This window comes from Calidris pugnax, unplaced genomic scaffold (assembly GCF_001431845.1).
Source record: "Calidris pugnax isolate Ruff unplaced genomic scaffold, ASM143184v1 scaffold32, whole genome shotgun sequence".
In the NCBI taxonomy this organism is placed as follows: Eukaryota; Metazoa; Chordata; class Aves; order Charadriiformes; family Scolopacidae; genus Calidris; species Calidris pugnax.
Window position 1 is genome coordinate 2,052,966 of NW_015090783.1, and position 16,685 is coordinate 2,069,650.

Genomic DNA, 16,685 nt, shown 5'->3' on the forward strand with positions numbered 1-16,685 from the left:
CGCTCGCAGCGCCGCGGTCCCCCTGGCCGTGTCAGCGTGGACCCCCGGCGTTCCTTGCCCGTTGCAGCCACGGAGTGGGAGTGCGGCATGCGCCTTGCCAAGAATTGGGCGGGGTGGGGGGCTGGGGGGTGCAGCACCTCTGCGGGCCGCGGCGACGCCACCGAAATGACAAAAAAAAAATATTAAAAAGCGTAAAACAGGAGAAAACCGGGCAAGTTTCGCCTCTCTTCGTTTTAGTCCGCGTTCGGAATTTGCCGACGCGCCCTGGGCCCGGCCGGAAGCGGCTCCCCCCCCATCGCGCGGCGGAGCCGTTTGGCGGCTGGACCGGCGCCCGGCGCCCCCCCTGCCCGCCGCCGGCGGGAAACATGTCCGCCCGCCGCCCGTTCCGGGCCTGCGCCTGCTTCTTCTCCGACAACGTCTTCGTGGGGCGCTATGGGCTGCACGTCCGGTACCGGGATGAGGGGCAGCTCCGCCGCGAGCACGGCCGGGTAAGGGCGGGGCGGCGGGCACCACGGACCCGGCGGCGGCGGCCGAGGCCGGGCGGTGGGTGATGGCTCTCGGGTGTGTTGTTGCAGGCGCTGCGGGAGCGGGGCTGCCGGAGCGAGGAGGACTTCAGAGCCGCCCTGCGGGAGGTAAACGGCCGGTAAATCCTGTCAGGGCGGGCCGGGGTGAGGGGGGGAGAGGAGGGACCCTGAGGGGGGGCGCATCCCGCACCCCGGCCCCCCTCGGGGCATCCCCCGCACACGGGTGGCCTGGGTGGCCCTGGGCGGGGGGGTTCGCTGGAGACACAAGCCCCGGCGGAGCTGGGCCGCGGGTCCTCGGCGCCTGGGCCTGATCAAAGCCGGTGCCGGGCAGAGACCGAAGGGAAGAACAGGTTCCCAGAGAAGCTGTGGCTGCCCCATCCCTGGAGGGGTTCAAGGCCAGGCTGGATGGGGCTTGGAGCAACCTGGTCTGGTGGGAGGTGCCCCTGCCCAGGGCAGGAGGTTGGAACTCGATGATCTTTAAGGTCCTTTCCAACTCTAACCGTTCTATGATTCTAAGAATTCCGTGGCGGCGCCTGGATCCGGGGCTGGATGCTGTCAGTGATGTGTTTACACTGGCAACACCCTTGAAGTAAATACTGTAATTCAACACATGTTATTAAAATGGCCTTCTCTGCCATCTGGCCTAACTGGTTTTGGTCACCTGGCTCCCAGCGACCTTCTAGTTTGTCTTTCCTTGTCCCTTCTTTTGTCAATTACTTTTAAAGAATGCCTTGAGGTGGAATCACCCAGGGGTTGCATGGAGTTGTTCACACGAGCTGTGCTGCAGAAGGTTGTCCCAGGAACATCATCCCAGGCTCTCCTTTAGGGAGGAATCTGTCTGTCTGTCCAGGCTGGGATCAAAGATCTGTCACATAACCAGCTCCAGTTTCATCCCAGTGCTAAGGGGACAGACAGGTTCTTTTTGGGATCCTTGGCAGGATGTTGCCAGCACCAAACTGTAGTTACAATTAAAGTTTTATTTTCCTAACAGGGTATTACGATTAGTATAGCACAGAATTTATGATCAGAATGGCACAGCATTTCTACAAGCAGAATCAACATGGTATAATAAGCAGCATCATACAGAATTTATAATACAAATGCACTTGGGATTTCCAGGTCCTAACTTAATTTATAATTTCTAATCCCCTAGATTCTAACTTAATCTATAATTTTAAACCACCTGGACTCTCTGCTATCCAAAAAAACCCCATTGTTTGCTGTACTAACACAATCATCATAATCTTGACTCAAGAATCATATAAAAGAATATGAGATACTCACTCAATCCTTGGAGAAAGCAAATGATGGCGGAGGTGTCCCTGGCCATAGCTCTCACTGTCCAGCAGCAATTCAGGTCTAAATTCCCCACGTGGGACTTGTGACTCCTTGATTTTATAGAGAGTGCTCTGGGTGCTGTTATGTTTCTTCCCTGTTCTGTGACAGGGCCATCACCACCACCAGGATGGCCGGGTGCCTGGGACCTTTCAAGGCCAGCAAGGAAGGGAGTAATCGGCCTGGTGCCCGGGAACCTTGAGGCTGTTAGGGAGGGGAAGAAGAAATCTGTTTGGTTTGTCTGCTTGGCTCACAGGACCTTCAGGGCCTGATAATGAGGGAGAGGGAAGGAAAGCAGGACCCGCTCCTTCACAGAGAATGGATGTTTGCCTTATAAAATGGCGTTAGTTGCGAACCACATTACCAGGGGTCAGGAGCAGGGGGCACCGCTCCCACCCTCCTTCCTTTTTTTGCTGAGGAATGTTATAAACTAATCTCATGGGGGGTTATTAAATAGGAAGAGCTGCCTGAATCAGCTGCTAGTACAGCTGTTTCCCCTGAAATGACAGATTAGCCTGTCCCCACAACACTTAGCAGTAATCCCCTCATGACAAGTCCTGTCTCCCTCCCAGCAAATGTCTTTATTTTGGACAATGCTTATATTGTCAGAACATAAGCCAGACTCTTAAGGCGTAGGCTGGCAATTCACGAGGCGTCAGAATGCCTGAAAGGGCTGAAACCTTGCAGCTCTACTTGACACATCCATGGAAAGACTTCAGTTATTTTTTAAGGCATTTGTAATGAAAACGTGTCTCAAATCCCTTTTAGGCATTTGGCTTTTCAGATATTTATTGGACTTGTCTTGACTACAGAAAAGCAAAGGCATACACTCTGTCTCCCAGAGGTGCCCAGAACAAAAATAACTGATTTAAAACAATGAGAAAATTCCTGGAATTGTTTTGGTTATCCCTTTTGATTTTTCTAACAATATGCTGTATTGTTTATTTGTAGATTGAGGCAGAAGTGGAGAGAAGAAAACAGTTAATTCATCAGTCAGAGGAACGCAAAGCCATCATCTCGAAGTGCTACAAACGAAAACACCCAGAACTGTACATTTTGCAGGTAGACAGTATGTTTGGAATCCATTTTGCATCCAGGGAATTGCCTGAGTATTTTTGCAGTAGGAAGCCCTCTTCTCAGGATTGCTGACAGTGCTAGGGATGAACTGAATTAAAACCAAAGCGTAGCATATTGAAACTGAATTAAACTTTCACAGTGTAGCGTGTTCTCTAGGCAAGATTCTGCCTGGCTTTTAGCCAGGTAACGGTCGTTCCATATTGAAGCTGCACCAGCTCATGGTACTGGACTCCAAACACCATTAGTAATTGAGACCTAAAGCATCACTGCAGCAAACAGGGTCAGTGAGGTCTAATGAGCAGCCACAGAAATCAGCCTTTGTGGGCTTAACGTACAGACGAGTTACTAGTTACTATCAGATGAAGGGGGGCAAACAGGCTGCCCGTGTGTGTACACTCCACCACAAAGGCAGGGGTTGCCCTCTTTGTTGTGGGCTACTCTGCTCTGAATTTCCTCATGTTTGCCAGGCCCAAGACTTCCCAGCTGGATAATTAACCACGGATCAGCGGTAACACACAAATGAGTTCCCACAGATCTATTGCTCTGTGATCCTTTAGTAACAAGTTCTGCTGTTGTCTTTTCTGTTGTTGTCTGTCATGATCTGTGGGGGTGATGCTTAAAGCAGAGCACAGTCACTCTGTTGTGCTGAGGCCATGACAAGATACTAAATCTACTAGGAAAAACTATTGTGCTTATCTGTTAGGAGTCCATAATGTGAGCCAGGCTCATTCCCACCACACTAAGGATAAGTCTGGCCAGTTATACTCAGAAACCCATGAACAAGCAGCAGTTTACCGAAACCACCAAGAAAAACATTAGTAACATTCTGCATTTCCTGCCACAGAAGTAGCCCAAGTGTGACTATCAGCCTTGCTCCCTAGGCTCTACATATTTTCCTGTGGCTGCTTGTAAGTCCATTTCCCTTTTGGGCTGTAAAAGACTGCACAGGCTAATTGTGTTTCTGTGTATTTTTGTCATCCTTCCCTTGATGCCAGGATTCATTCCTGGCCCCAGATTTTCTAGAAATCGTGAGGTACTGCACGTCGCCAGATGCTCATCTCCATGGCCTCCTGCGCTACATCGAGTCCTTCTCAGGTAAAGAAAACAACACATCAGTCACAAAGATCTTCCCGAGTGACACTGCAACTTTGGTGATGACAGCTGTTTTCAAGCCCTGTCTTCAATAGCTCAGATTTGGTACACAGCTGAGACAAACAGGATGTTATTTTCTGCTTGACAAGAGTCTCTGGAGAGGCAGTATTGTGCAGCAGTTATGCTCTGGATGAAATCCTGTTTTCTGCTTTTCCAATCCCAGTTTGCTGATGTCTCATCAGAGGCTATAACTGCAGCAGGGCTGGGGTTTTGGTTGCACCACAACCTCACAGGGGAGCCTGCTGAAGGAACACTGTTAGTCTGGGGAACTTGGTTTTCCCTCCCAAAGTGCTTTACCATTTCAGACAATCCCAGTTGGTTAGTCTGAGCTGGAATAGTTTGTCTAAATTTCAGTCTTTTAAAAAGACATCAGAGTTTTCAGCTTCCCTGCTGGCATCCATGAAGCTCTCTCCTTTCCAGAAATGCTGACAAAATGTAGAGGGGAAGCTACAAAGTTGATTGCTTTTCTCAAGACAAAAGAAAGACAGGAATGTTGTGCAGGTGCAGGGTTCCTGGATATGTCCAAGGAACGATTTCCAGACACACAGCCTTTTTACACTGTATTTATCTCAGCTTCTGTATTCTCAGTGCTGAGCTCCTCTTATACAGACCTTTAGAGCTCTACCCCAAAGGGCAGTTCAGAAGCCCTGGTCTTCCCAGAAGGCCAGTATTGGATGAATAAATCCCCCATCCCCTACATAAGACCTTGAGTCTCCTTCTTCCAGGAGGCTATATTTGCACTGCCCGTGATGAGCAGTTGATTCACCACTCTCCCTCCAGACTCACTCAAAACATTCCCTTGGCACATTCAGCAGGCATTTTAATCAGTGCCAGATTTCCCGACTGGATGGGGAAACCTGGAAACGAGGGGCCAACATGACAAACAACAAATACATCCCAGAGCCTATCCCGAGGAATGGTTCCAGCCCTTTGAGCAGCCTGAGCACCGAGTGAAGCGTGTGTGCCCTGTGTTCTCACTGGCACCAGCACAATATAGCTTGGCAGCATGACAGCCAGCAACTCCCTTGCTGTTACTTCCCCCAGCAAATGGTGTCTCCCTTCTCTTGACAGATAAGAGGATCTATCGACTCCCAGTGTTCACAGAGGAATTCTGCAAAGCCTTTGTGGATGAGCTGGAGAACTTTGAGCAGTCGGACATGCCCAAAGGCAGGCCCAACACGATGAATAACTATGGGGTAGGACTCACTAGTTCTGCTTCTTTAGAGGTAGCATTCACAAGCAGATGCCATTTATCTCCTCTCTTCCCACTTCTTTTCCTTCTAAAATGTCTGTAATTTGAGCACAGCAGTTTGAGTACAGCCCCTTTGAAGTGAAAGGGTTGAGGGAATGTCGTCTGTAGTTTGAGTACAACCCCTTTGAAGTGAAAGGGTTGAGGGAATGTAAGGAGACGGGATGGGAGTTGGTACCTCAGAGGAAAGAGCACCTTGTATTTAAATAATATACATTTATTTCAAGGAGTCCGTTTTTAAAGAACCCAACTTTTCATCTTACTTTGCCTTTTCCTCATCACTTTCCACCATGAGCCTCCTTCTTCTGCCGATAGCTGGAGCCTTTGCTCTAAAGTTCTTTATCTGAGCAAGCAGCAGGGTTGGAAAAGAACAAACCAGCTCTGCAGCAGCTCTGATGAAGCAGCAGGTGTAGCTGGTCAGCTGTTCCCATCTCCTCTCTTTGAGACAGGTTTTGCTAAATGAGCTTGGGATGGATGAAACTTTCATCACACCCCTGCGTGAAAAATACCTGCGCCCCATAACGACACTGCTTTATCCTGACTTGGGAGGTGCTTGTCTGGACAGCCATAAAGCATTTGTTGTCAAGTACGCGCTACACGAAGATCTGGATTTGAGCTCTCACTATGACAATGCAGAAGTCACCTTAAACGTTTCCCTGGGAAAAGACTTCACGGAAGGCAACTTGTACTTTGGTGATTTCAGCCAGGTACTGAGCTTATTCCTAATCTGGACCCTGATTCCCTTCCCCACCCCCTGATTTCAAGGCATTAACTGTGTTCTGAGAAACAATTATTCCCTTCTGGCAGTCAAATCTACTCTTTCCCTTCTCCCTTTTTAAAAAGCTCTTGGTAATACAGAAGCCTTTTCTGCTACAAGTCCATTACCAATATTCAAGCTAATTGCAGCCAAGTCAGAGAGAGGACAGAGACAGCTGTCATGCTAGAAACTGGAGTGAAGTAAACCACCCTATCTTTCCCCAACTGCAATAATGAGCAGGGAGGTGCTGAAAGAGAGAGAAGTAATTTATTTCAGATGAGACTTAAATCTGTAGCCCCTATTTCCAGGCGACTCTTAGCAAGAGAGGAGTAGAAGCATCCCTACACTGGTGAAGCAGGTTTTTTGATTGAAACTCCTTCTTTAAGTTCCCTCTGGACCTGGTACTCAGAATATCTTAATTGGAAACAGCTGTACTAAACTGCTGCCGAGCCACCCCTGAAGTGGCTGCATTTCAGAGGTGCAGCGAGTCCCCTGCACATTGCTCACTGGGTGCTGTGGGTGAAGAAGTAACAAGTAAAAAAGTTTAGCTATTTGAGCACTGTTGTGCTAGGGAATTTCTGGCAAAATGCTGTATCTGCCTCCTGTTGTTCCAGGATCCTACCCCTGTGCCAAAGTACATAGAGATCGAACACGTGGGAGCCCAGGGGCTGTTACACCGAGGAGGGCAGATCCATGGGGCACTTCCCGTTGCCTCCGGGGAACGCTGGAACCTCATTATTTGGATGAGATCATCTGCCATCCGCAACCAGCTCTGCCCCATGTGCAACAAGAAACCTGAGCTGGTGGAAGCAGAGGGGTTTGGAGATGGGTTCACAGAAACCCTTGAAGATGATGCGCCCGAGACTGTGAATGTCTGTTCCTTGTGGTAGCGGACAGCAGGGCCTGATTTCTCCAGACCAAGTTCCTTAAAGCTCCTTTCTGACCTCTCAGACTGTGCTAACAGACTCTCTTGGATGCTTGAGTCATGTAGGACGTAACTATCACCTTGGAAAGTGATGCAAAACCAACCCTGCTGGGGTCAGGGAAGCCCAGCTTGGACATCTTGAAGAGCTGGCACACAGCTCACCAGGGCTAACGCTCGCTGGAGGACTGCTTGGAAGACATAGAAAGCCTTAACACTTTGATTCACTGGAAAGGCTCTGTAAATATTTTCAGGTGTGTGGGGAAAGCACCTGAAGCTGCTTGGCCTTTGTGAAGACCTCTGTGCCAACAGCAGCATCGTGGGTCCCCCTGTAAACAGGAAAGAACAATACAATAAAGCCCTGCACTTACCATTGCTCTGCTGTTTGCAGGGACTCCTTGTCCACTTCCAGGGGAAGGGGAAGAGATTTTTTGTTGCTGGGTGACAGTGAAGGATCTCTCAAAAGCGAGGTACTGGTGACTCACAAGAGGCTGCTGAGAATGGGATGGAATTACCCTCACCAGAGGTTTACCTAACCCAGGCTCAGAAAAATCCATAGAGAGAGAACTGATCCCACAGTTCTGAGAGGATCTCTGAAGGCCTCCACAAGTTCTTTTGAGCAGAAGTTTCCCTTTCAAAGATTCTATGACCCTTATTAAGCAAGCAGAAATGGGCTGTAGAGACAGAGGTCAGGAGCTCTGTCTCCTCAATGTAGCAAAACTTCCCAGAAGGCAGCAAGAGCATACATTTAACTCCCTTCCTTTAGTTATGTGAACAGGTGAAAATGTAAAGTAACCCTCTCAGGCTGGGTGCAGCAGGCAGGCCTGGGGCTTCTTAATTTGGCACCAAAACCCCCTGGCAGCCGATGCCTTTGGAGGGTGAAGTGCTTTCCCTGCCTTAGGGCCGGAGATCACAGGCTCTCCTGTCTACAAAACAAACTAAAGCAGCCAAATATCTTCGGATTTGGTGGCTGCATTTTGCTCTGTGGAAAATGAATTGTGTATGTTTGATACACACACACGGCACCGCGTTTCTGAGGGGCTTTTTCATTCATTCATTCATTCAATTTTATCCTGACTTGGGAGGTGCTTGTCTGGACAGCCATAAAGCATTTGTTGTCAAGTACGCGCTACACGAAGATCTGGATTTGAGCTCTCACTATGACAATGCAGAAGTCACCTTAAACGTTTCCCTGGGAAAAGACTTCACGGAAGGCAACTTGTACTTTGGTGATTTCAGCCAGGTACTGAGCTTATTCCTAATCTGGACCCTGATTCCCTTCCCCACCCCCTGATTTCAAGGCATTAACTGTGTTCTGAGAAACAATTATTCCCTTCTGGCAGTCAAATCTACTCTTTCCCTTCTCCCTTTTTAAAAAGCTCTTGGTAATACAGAAGCCTTTTCTGCTACAAGTCCATTACCAATATTCAAGCTAATTGCAGCCAAGTCAGAGAGAGGACAGAGACAGCTGTCATGCTAGAAACTGGAGTGAAGTAAACCACCCTATCTTTCCCCAACTGCAATAATGAGCAGGGAGGTGCTGAAAGAGAGAGAAGTAATTTATTTCAGATGAGACTTAAATCTGTAGCCCCTATTTCCAGGCGACTCTTAGCAAGAGAGGAGTAGAAGCATCCCTACACTGGTGAAGCAGGTTTTTTGATTGAAACTCCTTCTTTAAGTTCCCTCTGGACCTGGTACTCAGAATATCTTAATTGGAAACAGCTGTACTAAACTGCTGCCGAGCCACCCCTGAAGTGGCTGCATTTCAGAGGTGCAGCGAGTCCCCTGCACATTGCTCACTGGGTGCTGTGGGTGAAGAAGTAACAAGTAAAAAAGTTTAGCTATTTGAGCACTGTTGTGCTAGGGAATTTCTGGCAAAATGCTGTATCTGCCTCCTGTTGTTCCAGGATCCTACCCCTGTGCCAAAGTACATAGAGATCGAACACGTGGGAGCCCAGGGGCTGTTACACCGAGGAGGGCAGATCCATGGGGCACTTCCCGTTGCCTCCGGGGAACGCTGGAACCTCATTATTTGGATGAGATCATCTGCCATCCGCAACCAGCTCTGCCCCATGTGCAACAAGAAACCTGAGCTGGTGGAAGCAGAGGGGTTTGGAGATGGGTTCACAGAAACCCTTGAAGATGATGCGCCCGAGACTGTGAATGTCTGTTCCTTGTGGTAGCGGACAGCAGGGCCTGATTTCTCCAGACCAAGTTCCTTAAAGCTCCTTTCTGACCTCTCAGACTGCGCTAACAGACTCTCTTGGATGCTTGGGTCATGTAGGACGTAACTATCACCTTGGTACGTGATGCAAAACCAACCCTGCTGGGGTCAGGGAAGCCCAGCTCGGACATCTTGAAGAGCTGGTACACAGCTCACCAGGGCTAACGCTCGCTGGAGGACTGCTTGGAAGACATAGAAAGCCTTAACACTTTGATTCACTGGAAAGGCTCTGTAAATATTTTCAGGTGTGTGGGGAAAGCACCTGAAGCTGCTTGGCCTTTGTGAAGACCTCTGTGCCAACAGCAGCATCGTGGGTCCCCCTGTAAATGGGAAAGAACGGTAAAATAAAGCCCTGCGCTTTCCACTGCTCTGCTGTTTGCAGGGACTCCTTGTCCTCTTCCAGGGGAAGGGGAAGACATTTTTGTTGCTGGGTGACAGTGAAGGATCTCTCAAAAGCGAGGTACTGGTGACTCACAAGAGGCTGCTGAGAATGGGATGGAATTACCCTCACCAGAGGTTTACCTAACCCAGGCTCAGAAAAATCCATAGAGAGAGAACTGATCCCACAGTTCTGAGAGGATCTCTGAAGGCCTCCACAAGTTCTTTTGAGCAGAAGTTTCCCTTTCAAAGATTCTATGACCCTTATTAAGCAAGCAGAAATGGGCTGTAGAGACAGAGGTCAGGAGCTCTGTCTCCTCAATGTAGCAAAACTTCCCAGAAGGCAGCAAGAGCATACATTTAACTCCCTTCCTTTAGTTATGTGAACAGGTGAAAATGTAAAGTTTGGAGCAATAGAGGGAGAACTGATCCCACAGGGTGGCTGAGAGGATCTCTGAAGGCCTCCACAAGCTCTTTTGAGCAGAAATTTCCCTTTCAAAGATTCTATGACCCTTATTAAGCAAGCAGAAATGGGCTGTAGAGACAGAGGTCGGGAGCTCTGTCTCCTCAATGTAGCAAAACTTCCCAGAAGGCAGCAAGAGCATACATTTAACTCCCTTCCTTTAGTTATGTGAACAGGTGAAAATGTAAAATAACCCTTTCAGGCTGGTGCATCAGGCAGGCCTGGGGCTTCTTAATTTGGCACGTAACCCTCTCAGGCTGGGTGCAGCAGGCAGGCCTGGGGCTTCTTAATTTGGCACCAAAACCCCCTGGCAGCCGATGCCTTTGGAGGGTGAAGTGCTTTCCCTGCCTTAGGGCCGGAGATCACAGGCTCTCCTGTCTACAAAACAAACTAAAGCAGCCAAATATCTTCGGATTTGGTGGCTGCATTTTGCTCTGTGGAAAATGAATTGTGTATGTTTGATACACACACACGGCACCGCGTTTCTGAGGGGCTTTTTCATTCATTCATTCATTCAATTGCAGTAATTACAGCATCTGAACTTTACATCGTCACTAATTGTGAAAGGCTGATGTGAGTGGGTGCAGCTCGCACAGAGGGTGCCGATTGAAGCCTCCCCAGCAGACCCGCTGTATTTTTGGCTGGGGACACCATTAGCACACAGCGCTGATTAGCAATTCATTAGCAAAACCCCATTAAAATTGCCTCTCGGGAGGGAGATCGGCCGTAGTATTTGTGTGCGGGGCCAGAATTAGCCGGGCCCGGCCGCGGTGAGTCCCTCCCTTCTCCCTTCTCCCTCCTCCTCTTACCTGCGGCCGGTACGGCTGAGGGCACCGGGAGCGGGGGCGGCACCTTCCAGCGGGGCGGGGGGGCTGCTGACGGGGCGGACACAGGGAGGCCCCGCTCTTAAAGGGGCTGCTCTTAAAGGGCCAGCGCACCTAGTACTGAGCTCCTAAAGGGCCAGTGCACCTCGCGCAGGTTGTTAGAGGGTCTGCACGCCTTGTGCTAAACTCTTAAAGGGCCAGCACGGCACAGGCGCCCTGTGTTGGGTCCGGAGGGGCTGCCCCTCCGGCTGCGGAGGGCTCCCACCGCAGCAGCTCCCCGCCAAGGGCCGGGCCTGGGCCAAGTTAGAGGGACAGGAGGAGCTGCCCTGCTGTGGCCACCAATCTGATGTCAGGGGGGGAGGTGAGACCCCAGCTTTGGGGTGAAACCAGCCCAGGGTGGTGGCTTCAGGGCTCGTCCCCATCCTGCAGCATCGCCCCGGACTGGCTGGGATGCTCGTGGCTGCACCCACTCCGTACCCATTGACCCCGTTGGCGCAGTTGTGTAGAAGCAGGTCCTGCCACCACCATGTCCGTGGATGGAGCGGACACGAGACCCAAGTGCTGTCCCACCAGCAAGGCCCTGGTGCGAGGGACGGCTGCTGGGTGCGTGTGGATGAGGGGCTCTCATCCTCAGAAACTTCCCCGCGTGTCCTTAATTGTTTTGGGTTTTGCGTTGGTTTTTTTTTGGTCTTGATTGAAATTTCCGTTTGGAAATCAGTCAAAGGTCTGCTTCACTTGGGAACGCCGAGGTGGTAAACATGCCATTAATTAAATGCAGTAGTTGGAAGGTGGCTGTGAGAAAGCGTTTCCCAGATACTGCTCTGCCGATGGTGCCGGTTTGTTTTTTAAATTAATGAGAGCATATATCCATATATCACGCCGTCTCTGGCCTGTGGCTGCTGGCAGCCGCTCGGGCTGATGGACGGGGATGCCAGCTCAATGCATAATCATTCATTCAATTGCAGTAATTACAGCATCTGAACTTTACATAGTCACTAATTGTGAAAGGCTGATGTGAGTGGGTGCAGCTCGCACAGAGGGTGCCGATTGAAGCCTCCCCAGCAGACCCGCTGTATTTTTGGCTGGGGACACCATTAGCACACAGCGCTGATTAGCAATTCATTAGCAAAACCCCATTAAAATTGCCTCTCGGGAGGGAGATCGGCCGTAGTATTTGTGTGCGGGGCCAGAATTATCAACGGAACCAGTCGTCAAATCTCTTTCAGCAGAAAACCTTTGCGTTTCCCATCTGCGCCTGATTTTGGCCCAAAAATTTAACCCCGGGGGACCCGGAACCAAAGAGCTGAGCGCGGAACCAAAGAGCGCGGCTCGGTTGCCGGCCGGCCCCGCGCGCGGCGGCCGGAAGCGACGGGAGGTGGGCGCGGAGGAGGCGGCGGCGGCGGGAGCCCCGCTCGGGGCCGGGCCTGGCCGCGGTGAGTCCCTCCCTTCTCCCTCCTCCTCTTACCTGCGGCCGGTACGGCTGAGGGCACCGGGAGCGGGGGCGGCACCTTCCAGCGGGGCGGGGGGGCTGCTGACGGGGCGGACACAGGGAGGCCCCGCTCTTAAAGGGGCTGCTCTTAAAGGGCCAGCGCACCTAGTACTGAGCTCCTAAAGGGCCAGTGCACCTCGCGCAGGTTGTTAGAGGGTCTGCACGCCTTGTGCTAAACTCTTAAAGGGCCAGCACGGCACAGGCGCCCTGTGTTGGGTCCGGAGGGGCTGCCCCTCCGGCTGCGGAGGGCTCCCACCGCAGCAGCTCCCCGCCAAGGGCCGGGCCTGGGCCAAGTTAGAGGGACAGGAGGAGCTGCCCTGCTGTGGCCACCAATCTGATGTCAGGGGGGGAGGTGAGACCCCAGCTTTGGGGTGAAACCAGCCCAGGGTGGTGGCTTCAGGGCTCGTCCCCATCCTGCAGCATCGCCCCGGACTGGCTGGGATGCTCGTGGCTGCACCCACTCCGTACCCATTGACCCCGTTGGCGCAGTTGTGTAGAAGCAGGTCCTGCCACCACCATGTCCGTGGATGGAGCGGACACGAGACCCAAGTGCTGTCCCACCAGCAAGGCCCTGGTGCGAGGGACGGCTGCTGGGTGCGTGTGGATGAGGGGCTCTCATCCTCAGAAACTTCCCCGCGTGTCCTTAATTGTTTTGGGTTTTGCGTTGGTTTTTTTTTGGTCTTGATTGAAATTTCCGTTTGGAAATCAGTCAAAGGTCTGCTTCGCTTGGGAGCGAATCACCACTTGGGAACGCCGAGGTGGTAAACATGCCATTAATTAAATGCAGTAGTTGGAAGGTGGCTGTGAGAAAGCGTTTCCCAGATACTGCTCTGCCGATGGTGCCGGTTTGTTTTTTAAATTAATGAGAGCATATATCCATATATCACGCCGTCTCTGGCCTGTGGCTGCTGGCAGCCGCTCGGGCTGATGGACGGGGATGCCAGCTCAATGCATAATCTGTTTTCTAAAAGCAAATTGGAATATTAAAAATTCATTCCTCCCCTTGGCTTGTGCCTGCTCTTGGCATTTTAAATAATGGGGTGCTTGACTCCGTGTTGGGCTTGGGGAGGATGTTTCACTCCACCGCCTGTCGCTGCAGCATCCATCACACCTTGCCGGCGTCCGTCTGCGGGTGCAGCATCCTACTGATGGCTCCCAGCCCCATGGGGTGGCCCGTGGCTGCCAGGGGGTGGCCGTGGGGCACAGCGTTGCCTGCAGACACGTCTCAGGCCCCTCGGTGCCTGCCCACCGTGGGGGTTAGTCATCATCTAGAGATGAACGTGAGAAGTGAAGGGAGAACCTGGTGAAGGTTTTACCTGGTGGGAAACCTGCTTGGAGATGGTTGTCTCGTGGTGGGCGAGGGCTGCCCAGGGATGGCAGTATTGTCCCTTTGTGGCCCCAGCTCTCCGCTGAGGACTTCTTTTGGTGGGCTGGTGAAAATTCAGTTTGGCCACAGCTGCGTGGTGGGTAACCCCGACCTACCCCTGCACGTTGGGAGCTCAGCGAGAGCGGGTGTGAGCAGAGAGGGAGTTTTAACAGGAGCAGGAATTCCAGGGCTGGTTGGCTCAGGGTTGGATTTAAGGTTTTTGGGGCTGCTGGATGCAATGCTGCTGAGCGAGGGTGGTTTCCCCGATAGTTGCTGATGTAACCTGTTCCCTCCAGGGGCTGATGCAGGATGGCCCACAGCCAGTCTCGGAAGCGATCGCGAAGCAGGAGCAAAAGCAATTCTCGGAGCAGACAGGAGAGGAAGGAGAAGAAAAGGAGGAAAAGCAGCAAGGACTCGCACCGGGACAGCAGCTCTCCTCCCAGGAAGCAGACCTCTGGGTCTCACAGACACAAGTCGAGCTCAGCAGCAGCTAAGGAAGGTAGGGGAAGGCCTGTGACCCCACGCTTTCACATTTCCCTGGGGCAGGTGCACAGAGAGGGCCCAGGTGGGAGAATAGGGTCCCTGCTTTTAGATAAATTGCTGTCTGTTGCCTTGCTGTGCACTTTCACGCTGTGATGTGTTAGAGGTGTCAGCACAGAGGGGTCTTTGCCATTCAGACAAGAAAGAAACCAGGCTGGGAGGGGACATCCAGCTGCCCAGAGCTGCTCCACTCAACCTCTTCTTATGTATTGCAGAAAAGAAGAAGGAAGGAAAGGACAAAAAGAAGAAGGAAAGAAAGGACAAAAAGAAGAGGAAGGCAAGTACCTCTTCCTCTGAGACAGCATCTTCATCCACCAGTTCCTCCTCGTCTTCCTCTTCCTCCAGCTCCTCTTCTGATGACTCCAGTGACAGTGACTCCAAAACGAAGAAGAGTCGACACAGCAAAAAAAAGCGAGTGAAACAGAAGGACAAAAAGAAGAAGAAGAAAATAAAGAAGAAATCAAAGAAGAAGTCAAAGGAAAAGGCTAAGGAGGAGAAAGCCAAAGGAGAAGCGATGCCTGGCCCCTCGCTGGAGCAGTGGCAGAAGGAATCGCTGGTGGACTCTGGACCAGGTAATGAGGGTGTTTTGCTCCTGCTGAAGCCAGGGGCACACAAGTGTCGTGGTGGGGAAACACACTCATGTGTAACCCTTCCTGGGACCCATGTGAGGTGTGTGAGGGAAGCAGGGCTGTGTACAGGGAGGGAGCTCCAGACTCCCCTCCCTCCGATGCACCGCGGCCACCTTCGAGCCACAGCAATAGATGTAAGCAGCCACAATCAGAGATTCATTTCTGAAGTGTTTAGATGGAGTTTATAGATGTTAGTGGGGAACAAAGATGCCAAATGGAAGGTCATGGTCAGGAGTAACACATTGGAAAAGCTGGTACTGGCTTTGGGACACGAAGTGGCCCTTCCTTCACGAGGGTCATCACTGAAGCCTGGGTATCAGTGGGAAACTGGTGTGGCACGTGCCTCTGCTCAGTGCAGGCCTGGTGCTGTGCCCCTCACCAGGAGCCACCCCACGAGCACGGCTCTGACTCACTGCTGCATTCCAGTTTTAACAGATGAACAAAAATCTCGAATCCAGGCTATGAAGCCAATGACGAAGGAAGAATGGGACGCGAGGCAGAGTGTCATAAGGAGAGTCGTGGATCCCGAAACTGGGAGAACCAGGTATGAATCCCTGGGGAAAAAGGGAGACGGGTTGTCCATCCCCATCCATGTTGAATAGGTTGGAGTCCTGGAGGATGCTGGTCCATGGCACTGCAGTACTGTGCACGGACCCAGGTCCCCTTCAGCAGCAAAGGCCTGAACTGCTCCCTTGTGGATCCCCTCCCCTCAGACCTGGTGTAACTTACCCAGAAAGCGACATGTTTGACACCAAATTATGGAATTGTGCTGGGGCTCCATGCGTGGGACATGAGGCTGTGTCCCAGCCAGGAGCTGCGGGATGCAGACAGCAGAGCACCCTGCTGCCCCAGATAGAAGGTTTGTTCCTTGCTCTGTGAAGGGTTCAGCTTGTTCCCATTAAATGGGACGCTGCAACTGGGGCAGAACAGGAAGCAGAGGGGTGACTGGCTTCTCCTCACCCCACCTCTCCATGCACTTGCCTTGCAGCTCCGAGGCACTCACACTCTCAGCCCTGGTTAACATCTGGGTGCAAGTGAGGAGGGAGCGTGTGTGCCCCGTGGGGTTACAGGCAACAATCAAACCCAAGTCCATCTAGCTGCCAAATAGAAATGACCCAGTTTTTAATAAACTGCAAGCAGAAAACATGATGCTGAAGAGAATCAGGTATGACAAGCCCAGCCTTAAAATAGAAGGCAGCCTGCGGGGCCCAGGGAGGTGCGGAACAAAGGTCGGTTCCCCGTAAGGCATGTAATGAAGACAATTAAATTTCTGTTCATGTTTGGAGGTTTGAGCTGCCTCCAACACTGCTTAGAATTTGCTCAGCAAGGTGCTCCCCAGATTGGCTGCCTTTCAGGCCCAAACTGGCTCCTATTCCTGAACGGCTCTGCGGTTTCCTGGGGCAGCCAGGACCAGACCTAAACTTTATGTGGAAAAAGGATGAAGTTTTGCGGGGATTGGGGTCACTGCTGTTGAGTGAAGCCTCTGCAGATGGGGGGGTGGCAGGAGAGACGTGTATTTCAATTGTTTTCTCTTACCGTGCGCAAGCGTGACCAGCTCTGCTCACAGCAGACTCTGCCCACAGCCTGGGACAGCTGGCCCATGCAGGGGGATGCTGATTTCTCATCAGATGAGTAGCCCTCATGGCTCATGGCCCTGTGCTTGTCTTCCAGGCTTATTAAGGGAGATGGAGAAGTACTAGAAGAAATCGTCAGCAAAGAGAGACACAAGGAGATTAATAAGGTAATGGGGGACTTG

The 16,685-nt window shown here is 51.5% G+C and overlaps 2 protein-coding genes across 4 annotated transcripts in view; both read left to right on the plus strand.

The window, feature by feature from the left end:
* The first annotated feature begins 293 nt into the window (after positions 1 to 293).
* OGFOD2 (2-oxoglutarate and iron-dependent oxygenase domain containing 2) lies at positions 294 to 9,617 on the plus strand. Of its 2 annotated transcripts, XM_014962067.1 has the most exons (8): positions 295 to 488; positions 576 to 632; positions 2,811 to 2,921; positions 3,932 to 4,031; positions 5,160 to 5,284; positions 5,787 to 5,886; positions 8,102 to 8,259; positions 8,924 to 9,617. In XM_014962067.1, the coding sequence occupies exons 1-8, from the start codon at positions 366 to 368 to the stop codon at positions 9,197 to 9,199; spliced, it is 1,050 nt and encodes a 349-aa protein (XP_014817553.1). In that variant the 5' UTR covers positions 295 to 365; the 3' UTR covers positions 9,200 to 9,617. The 2 variants fall into 2 exon arrangements, with proteins under 2 accessions (XP_014817545.1, XP_014817553.1); XM_014962059.1 differs by lacking the exons at positions 8,102 to 8,259; positions 8,924 to 9,617 and adding an exon at positions 6,709 to 7,343 and having other exon boundaries at positions 294 to 488; positions 5,787 to 6,044.
* A 1,218-nt stretch (positions 9,618 to 10,835) lies between these two features.
* The window catches only part of ARL6IP4 (ADP ribosylation factor like GTPase 6 interacting protein 4), a 7,664-nt gene continuing 1,814 nt past the window's right edge, over positions 10,836 to 16,685 (plus strand). Inside the window, exons 1-5 of one of the 2 annotated variants that reach the window (XM_014962085.1) lie at positions 10,836 to 10,851; positions 14,057 to 14,259; positions 14,516 to 14,872; positions 15,356 to 15,473; positions 16,601 to 16,670. In XM_014962085.1, coding sequence (XP_014817571.1) covers positions 14,070 to 14,259; positions 14,516 to 14,872; positions 15,356 to 15,473; positions 16,601 to 16,670 — 735 coding nt within the window. In that variant the 5' untranslated portion in view covers positions 10,836 to 10,851; positions 14,057 to 14,069. Of the gene's footprint in view, positions 10,852 to 12,071; positions 12,339 to 14,056; positions 14,260 to 14,515; positions 14,873 to 15,355; positions 15,474 to 16,600; positions 16,671 to 16,685 lie in introns of those variants that run through there. The other variant, XM_014962077.1, reaches the window with a different exon arrangement.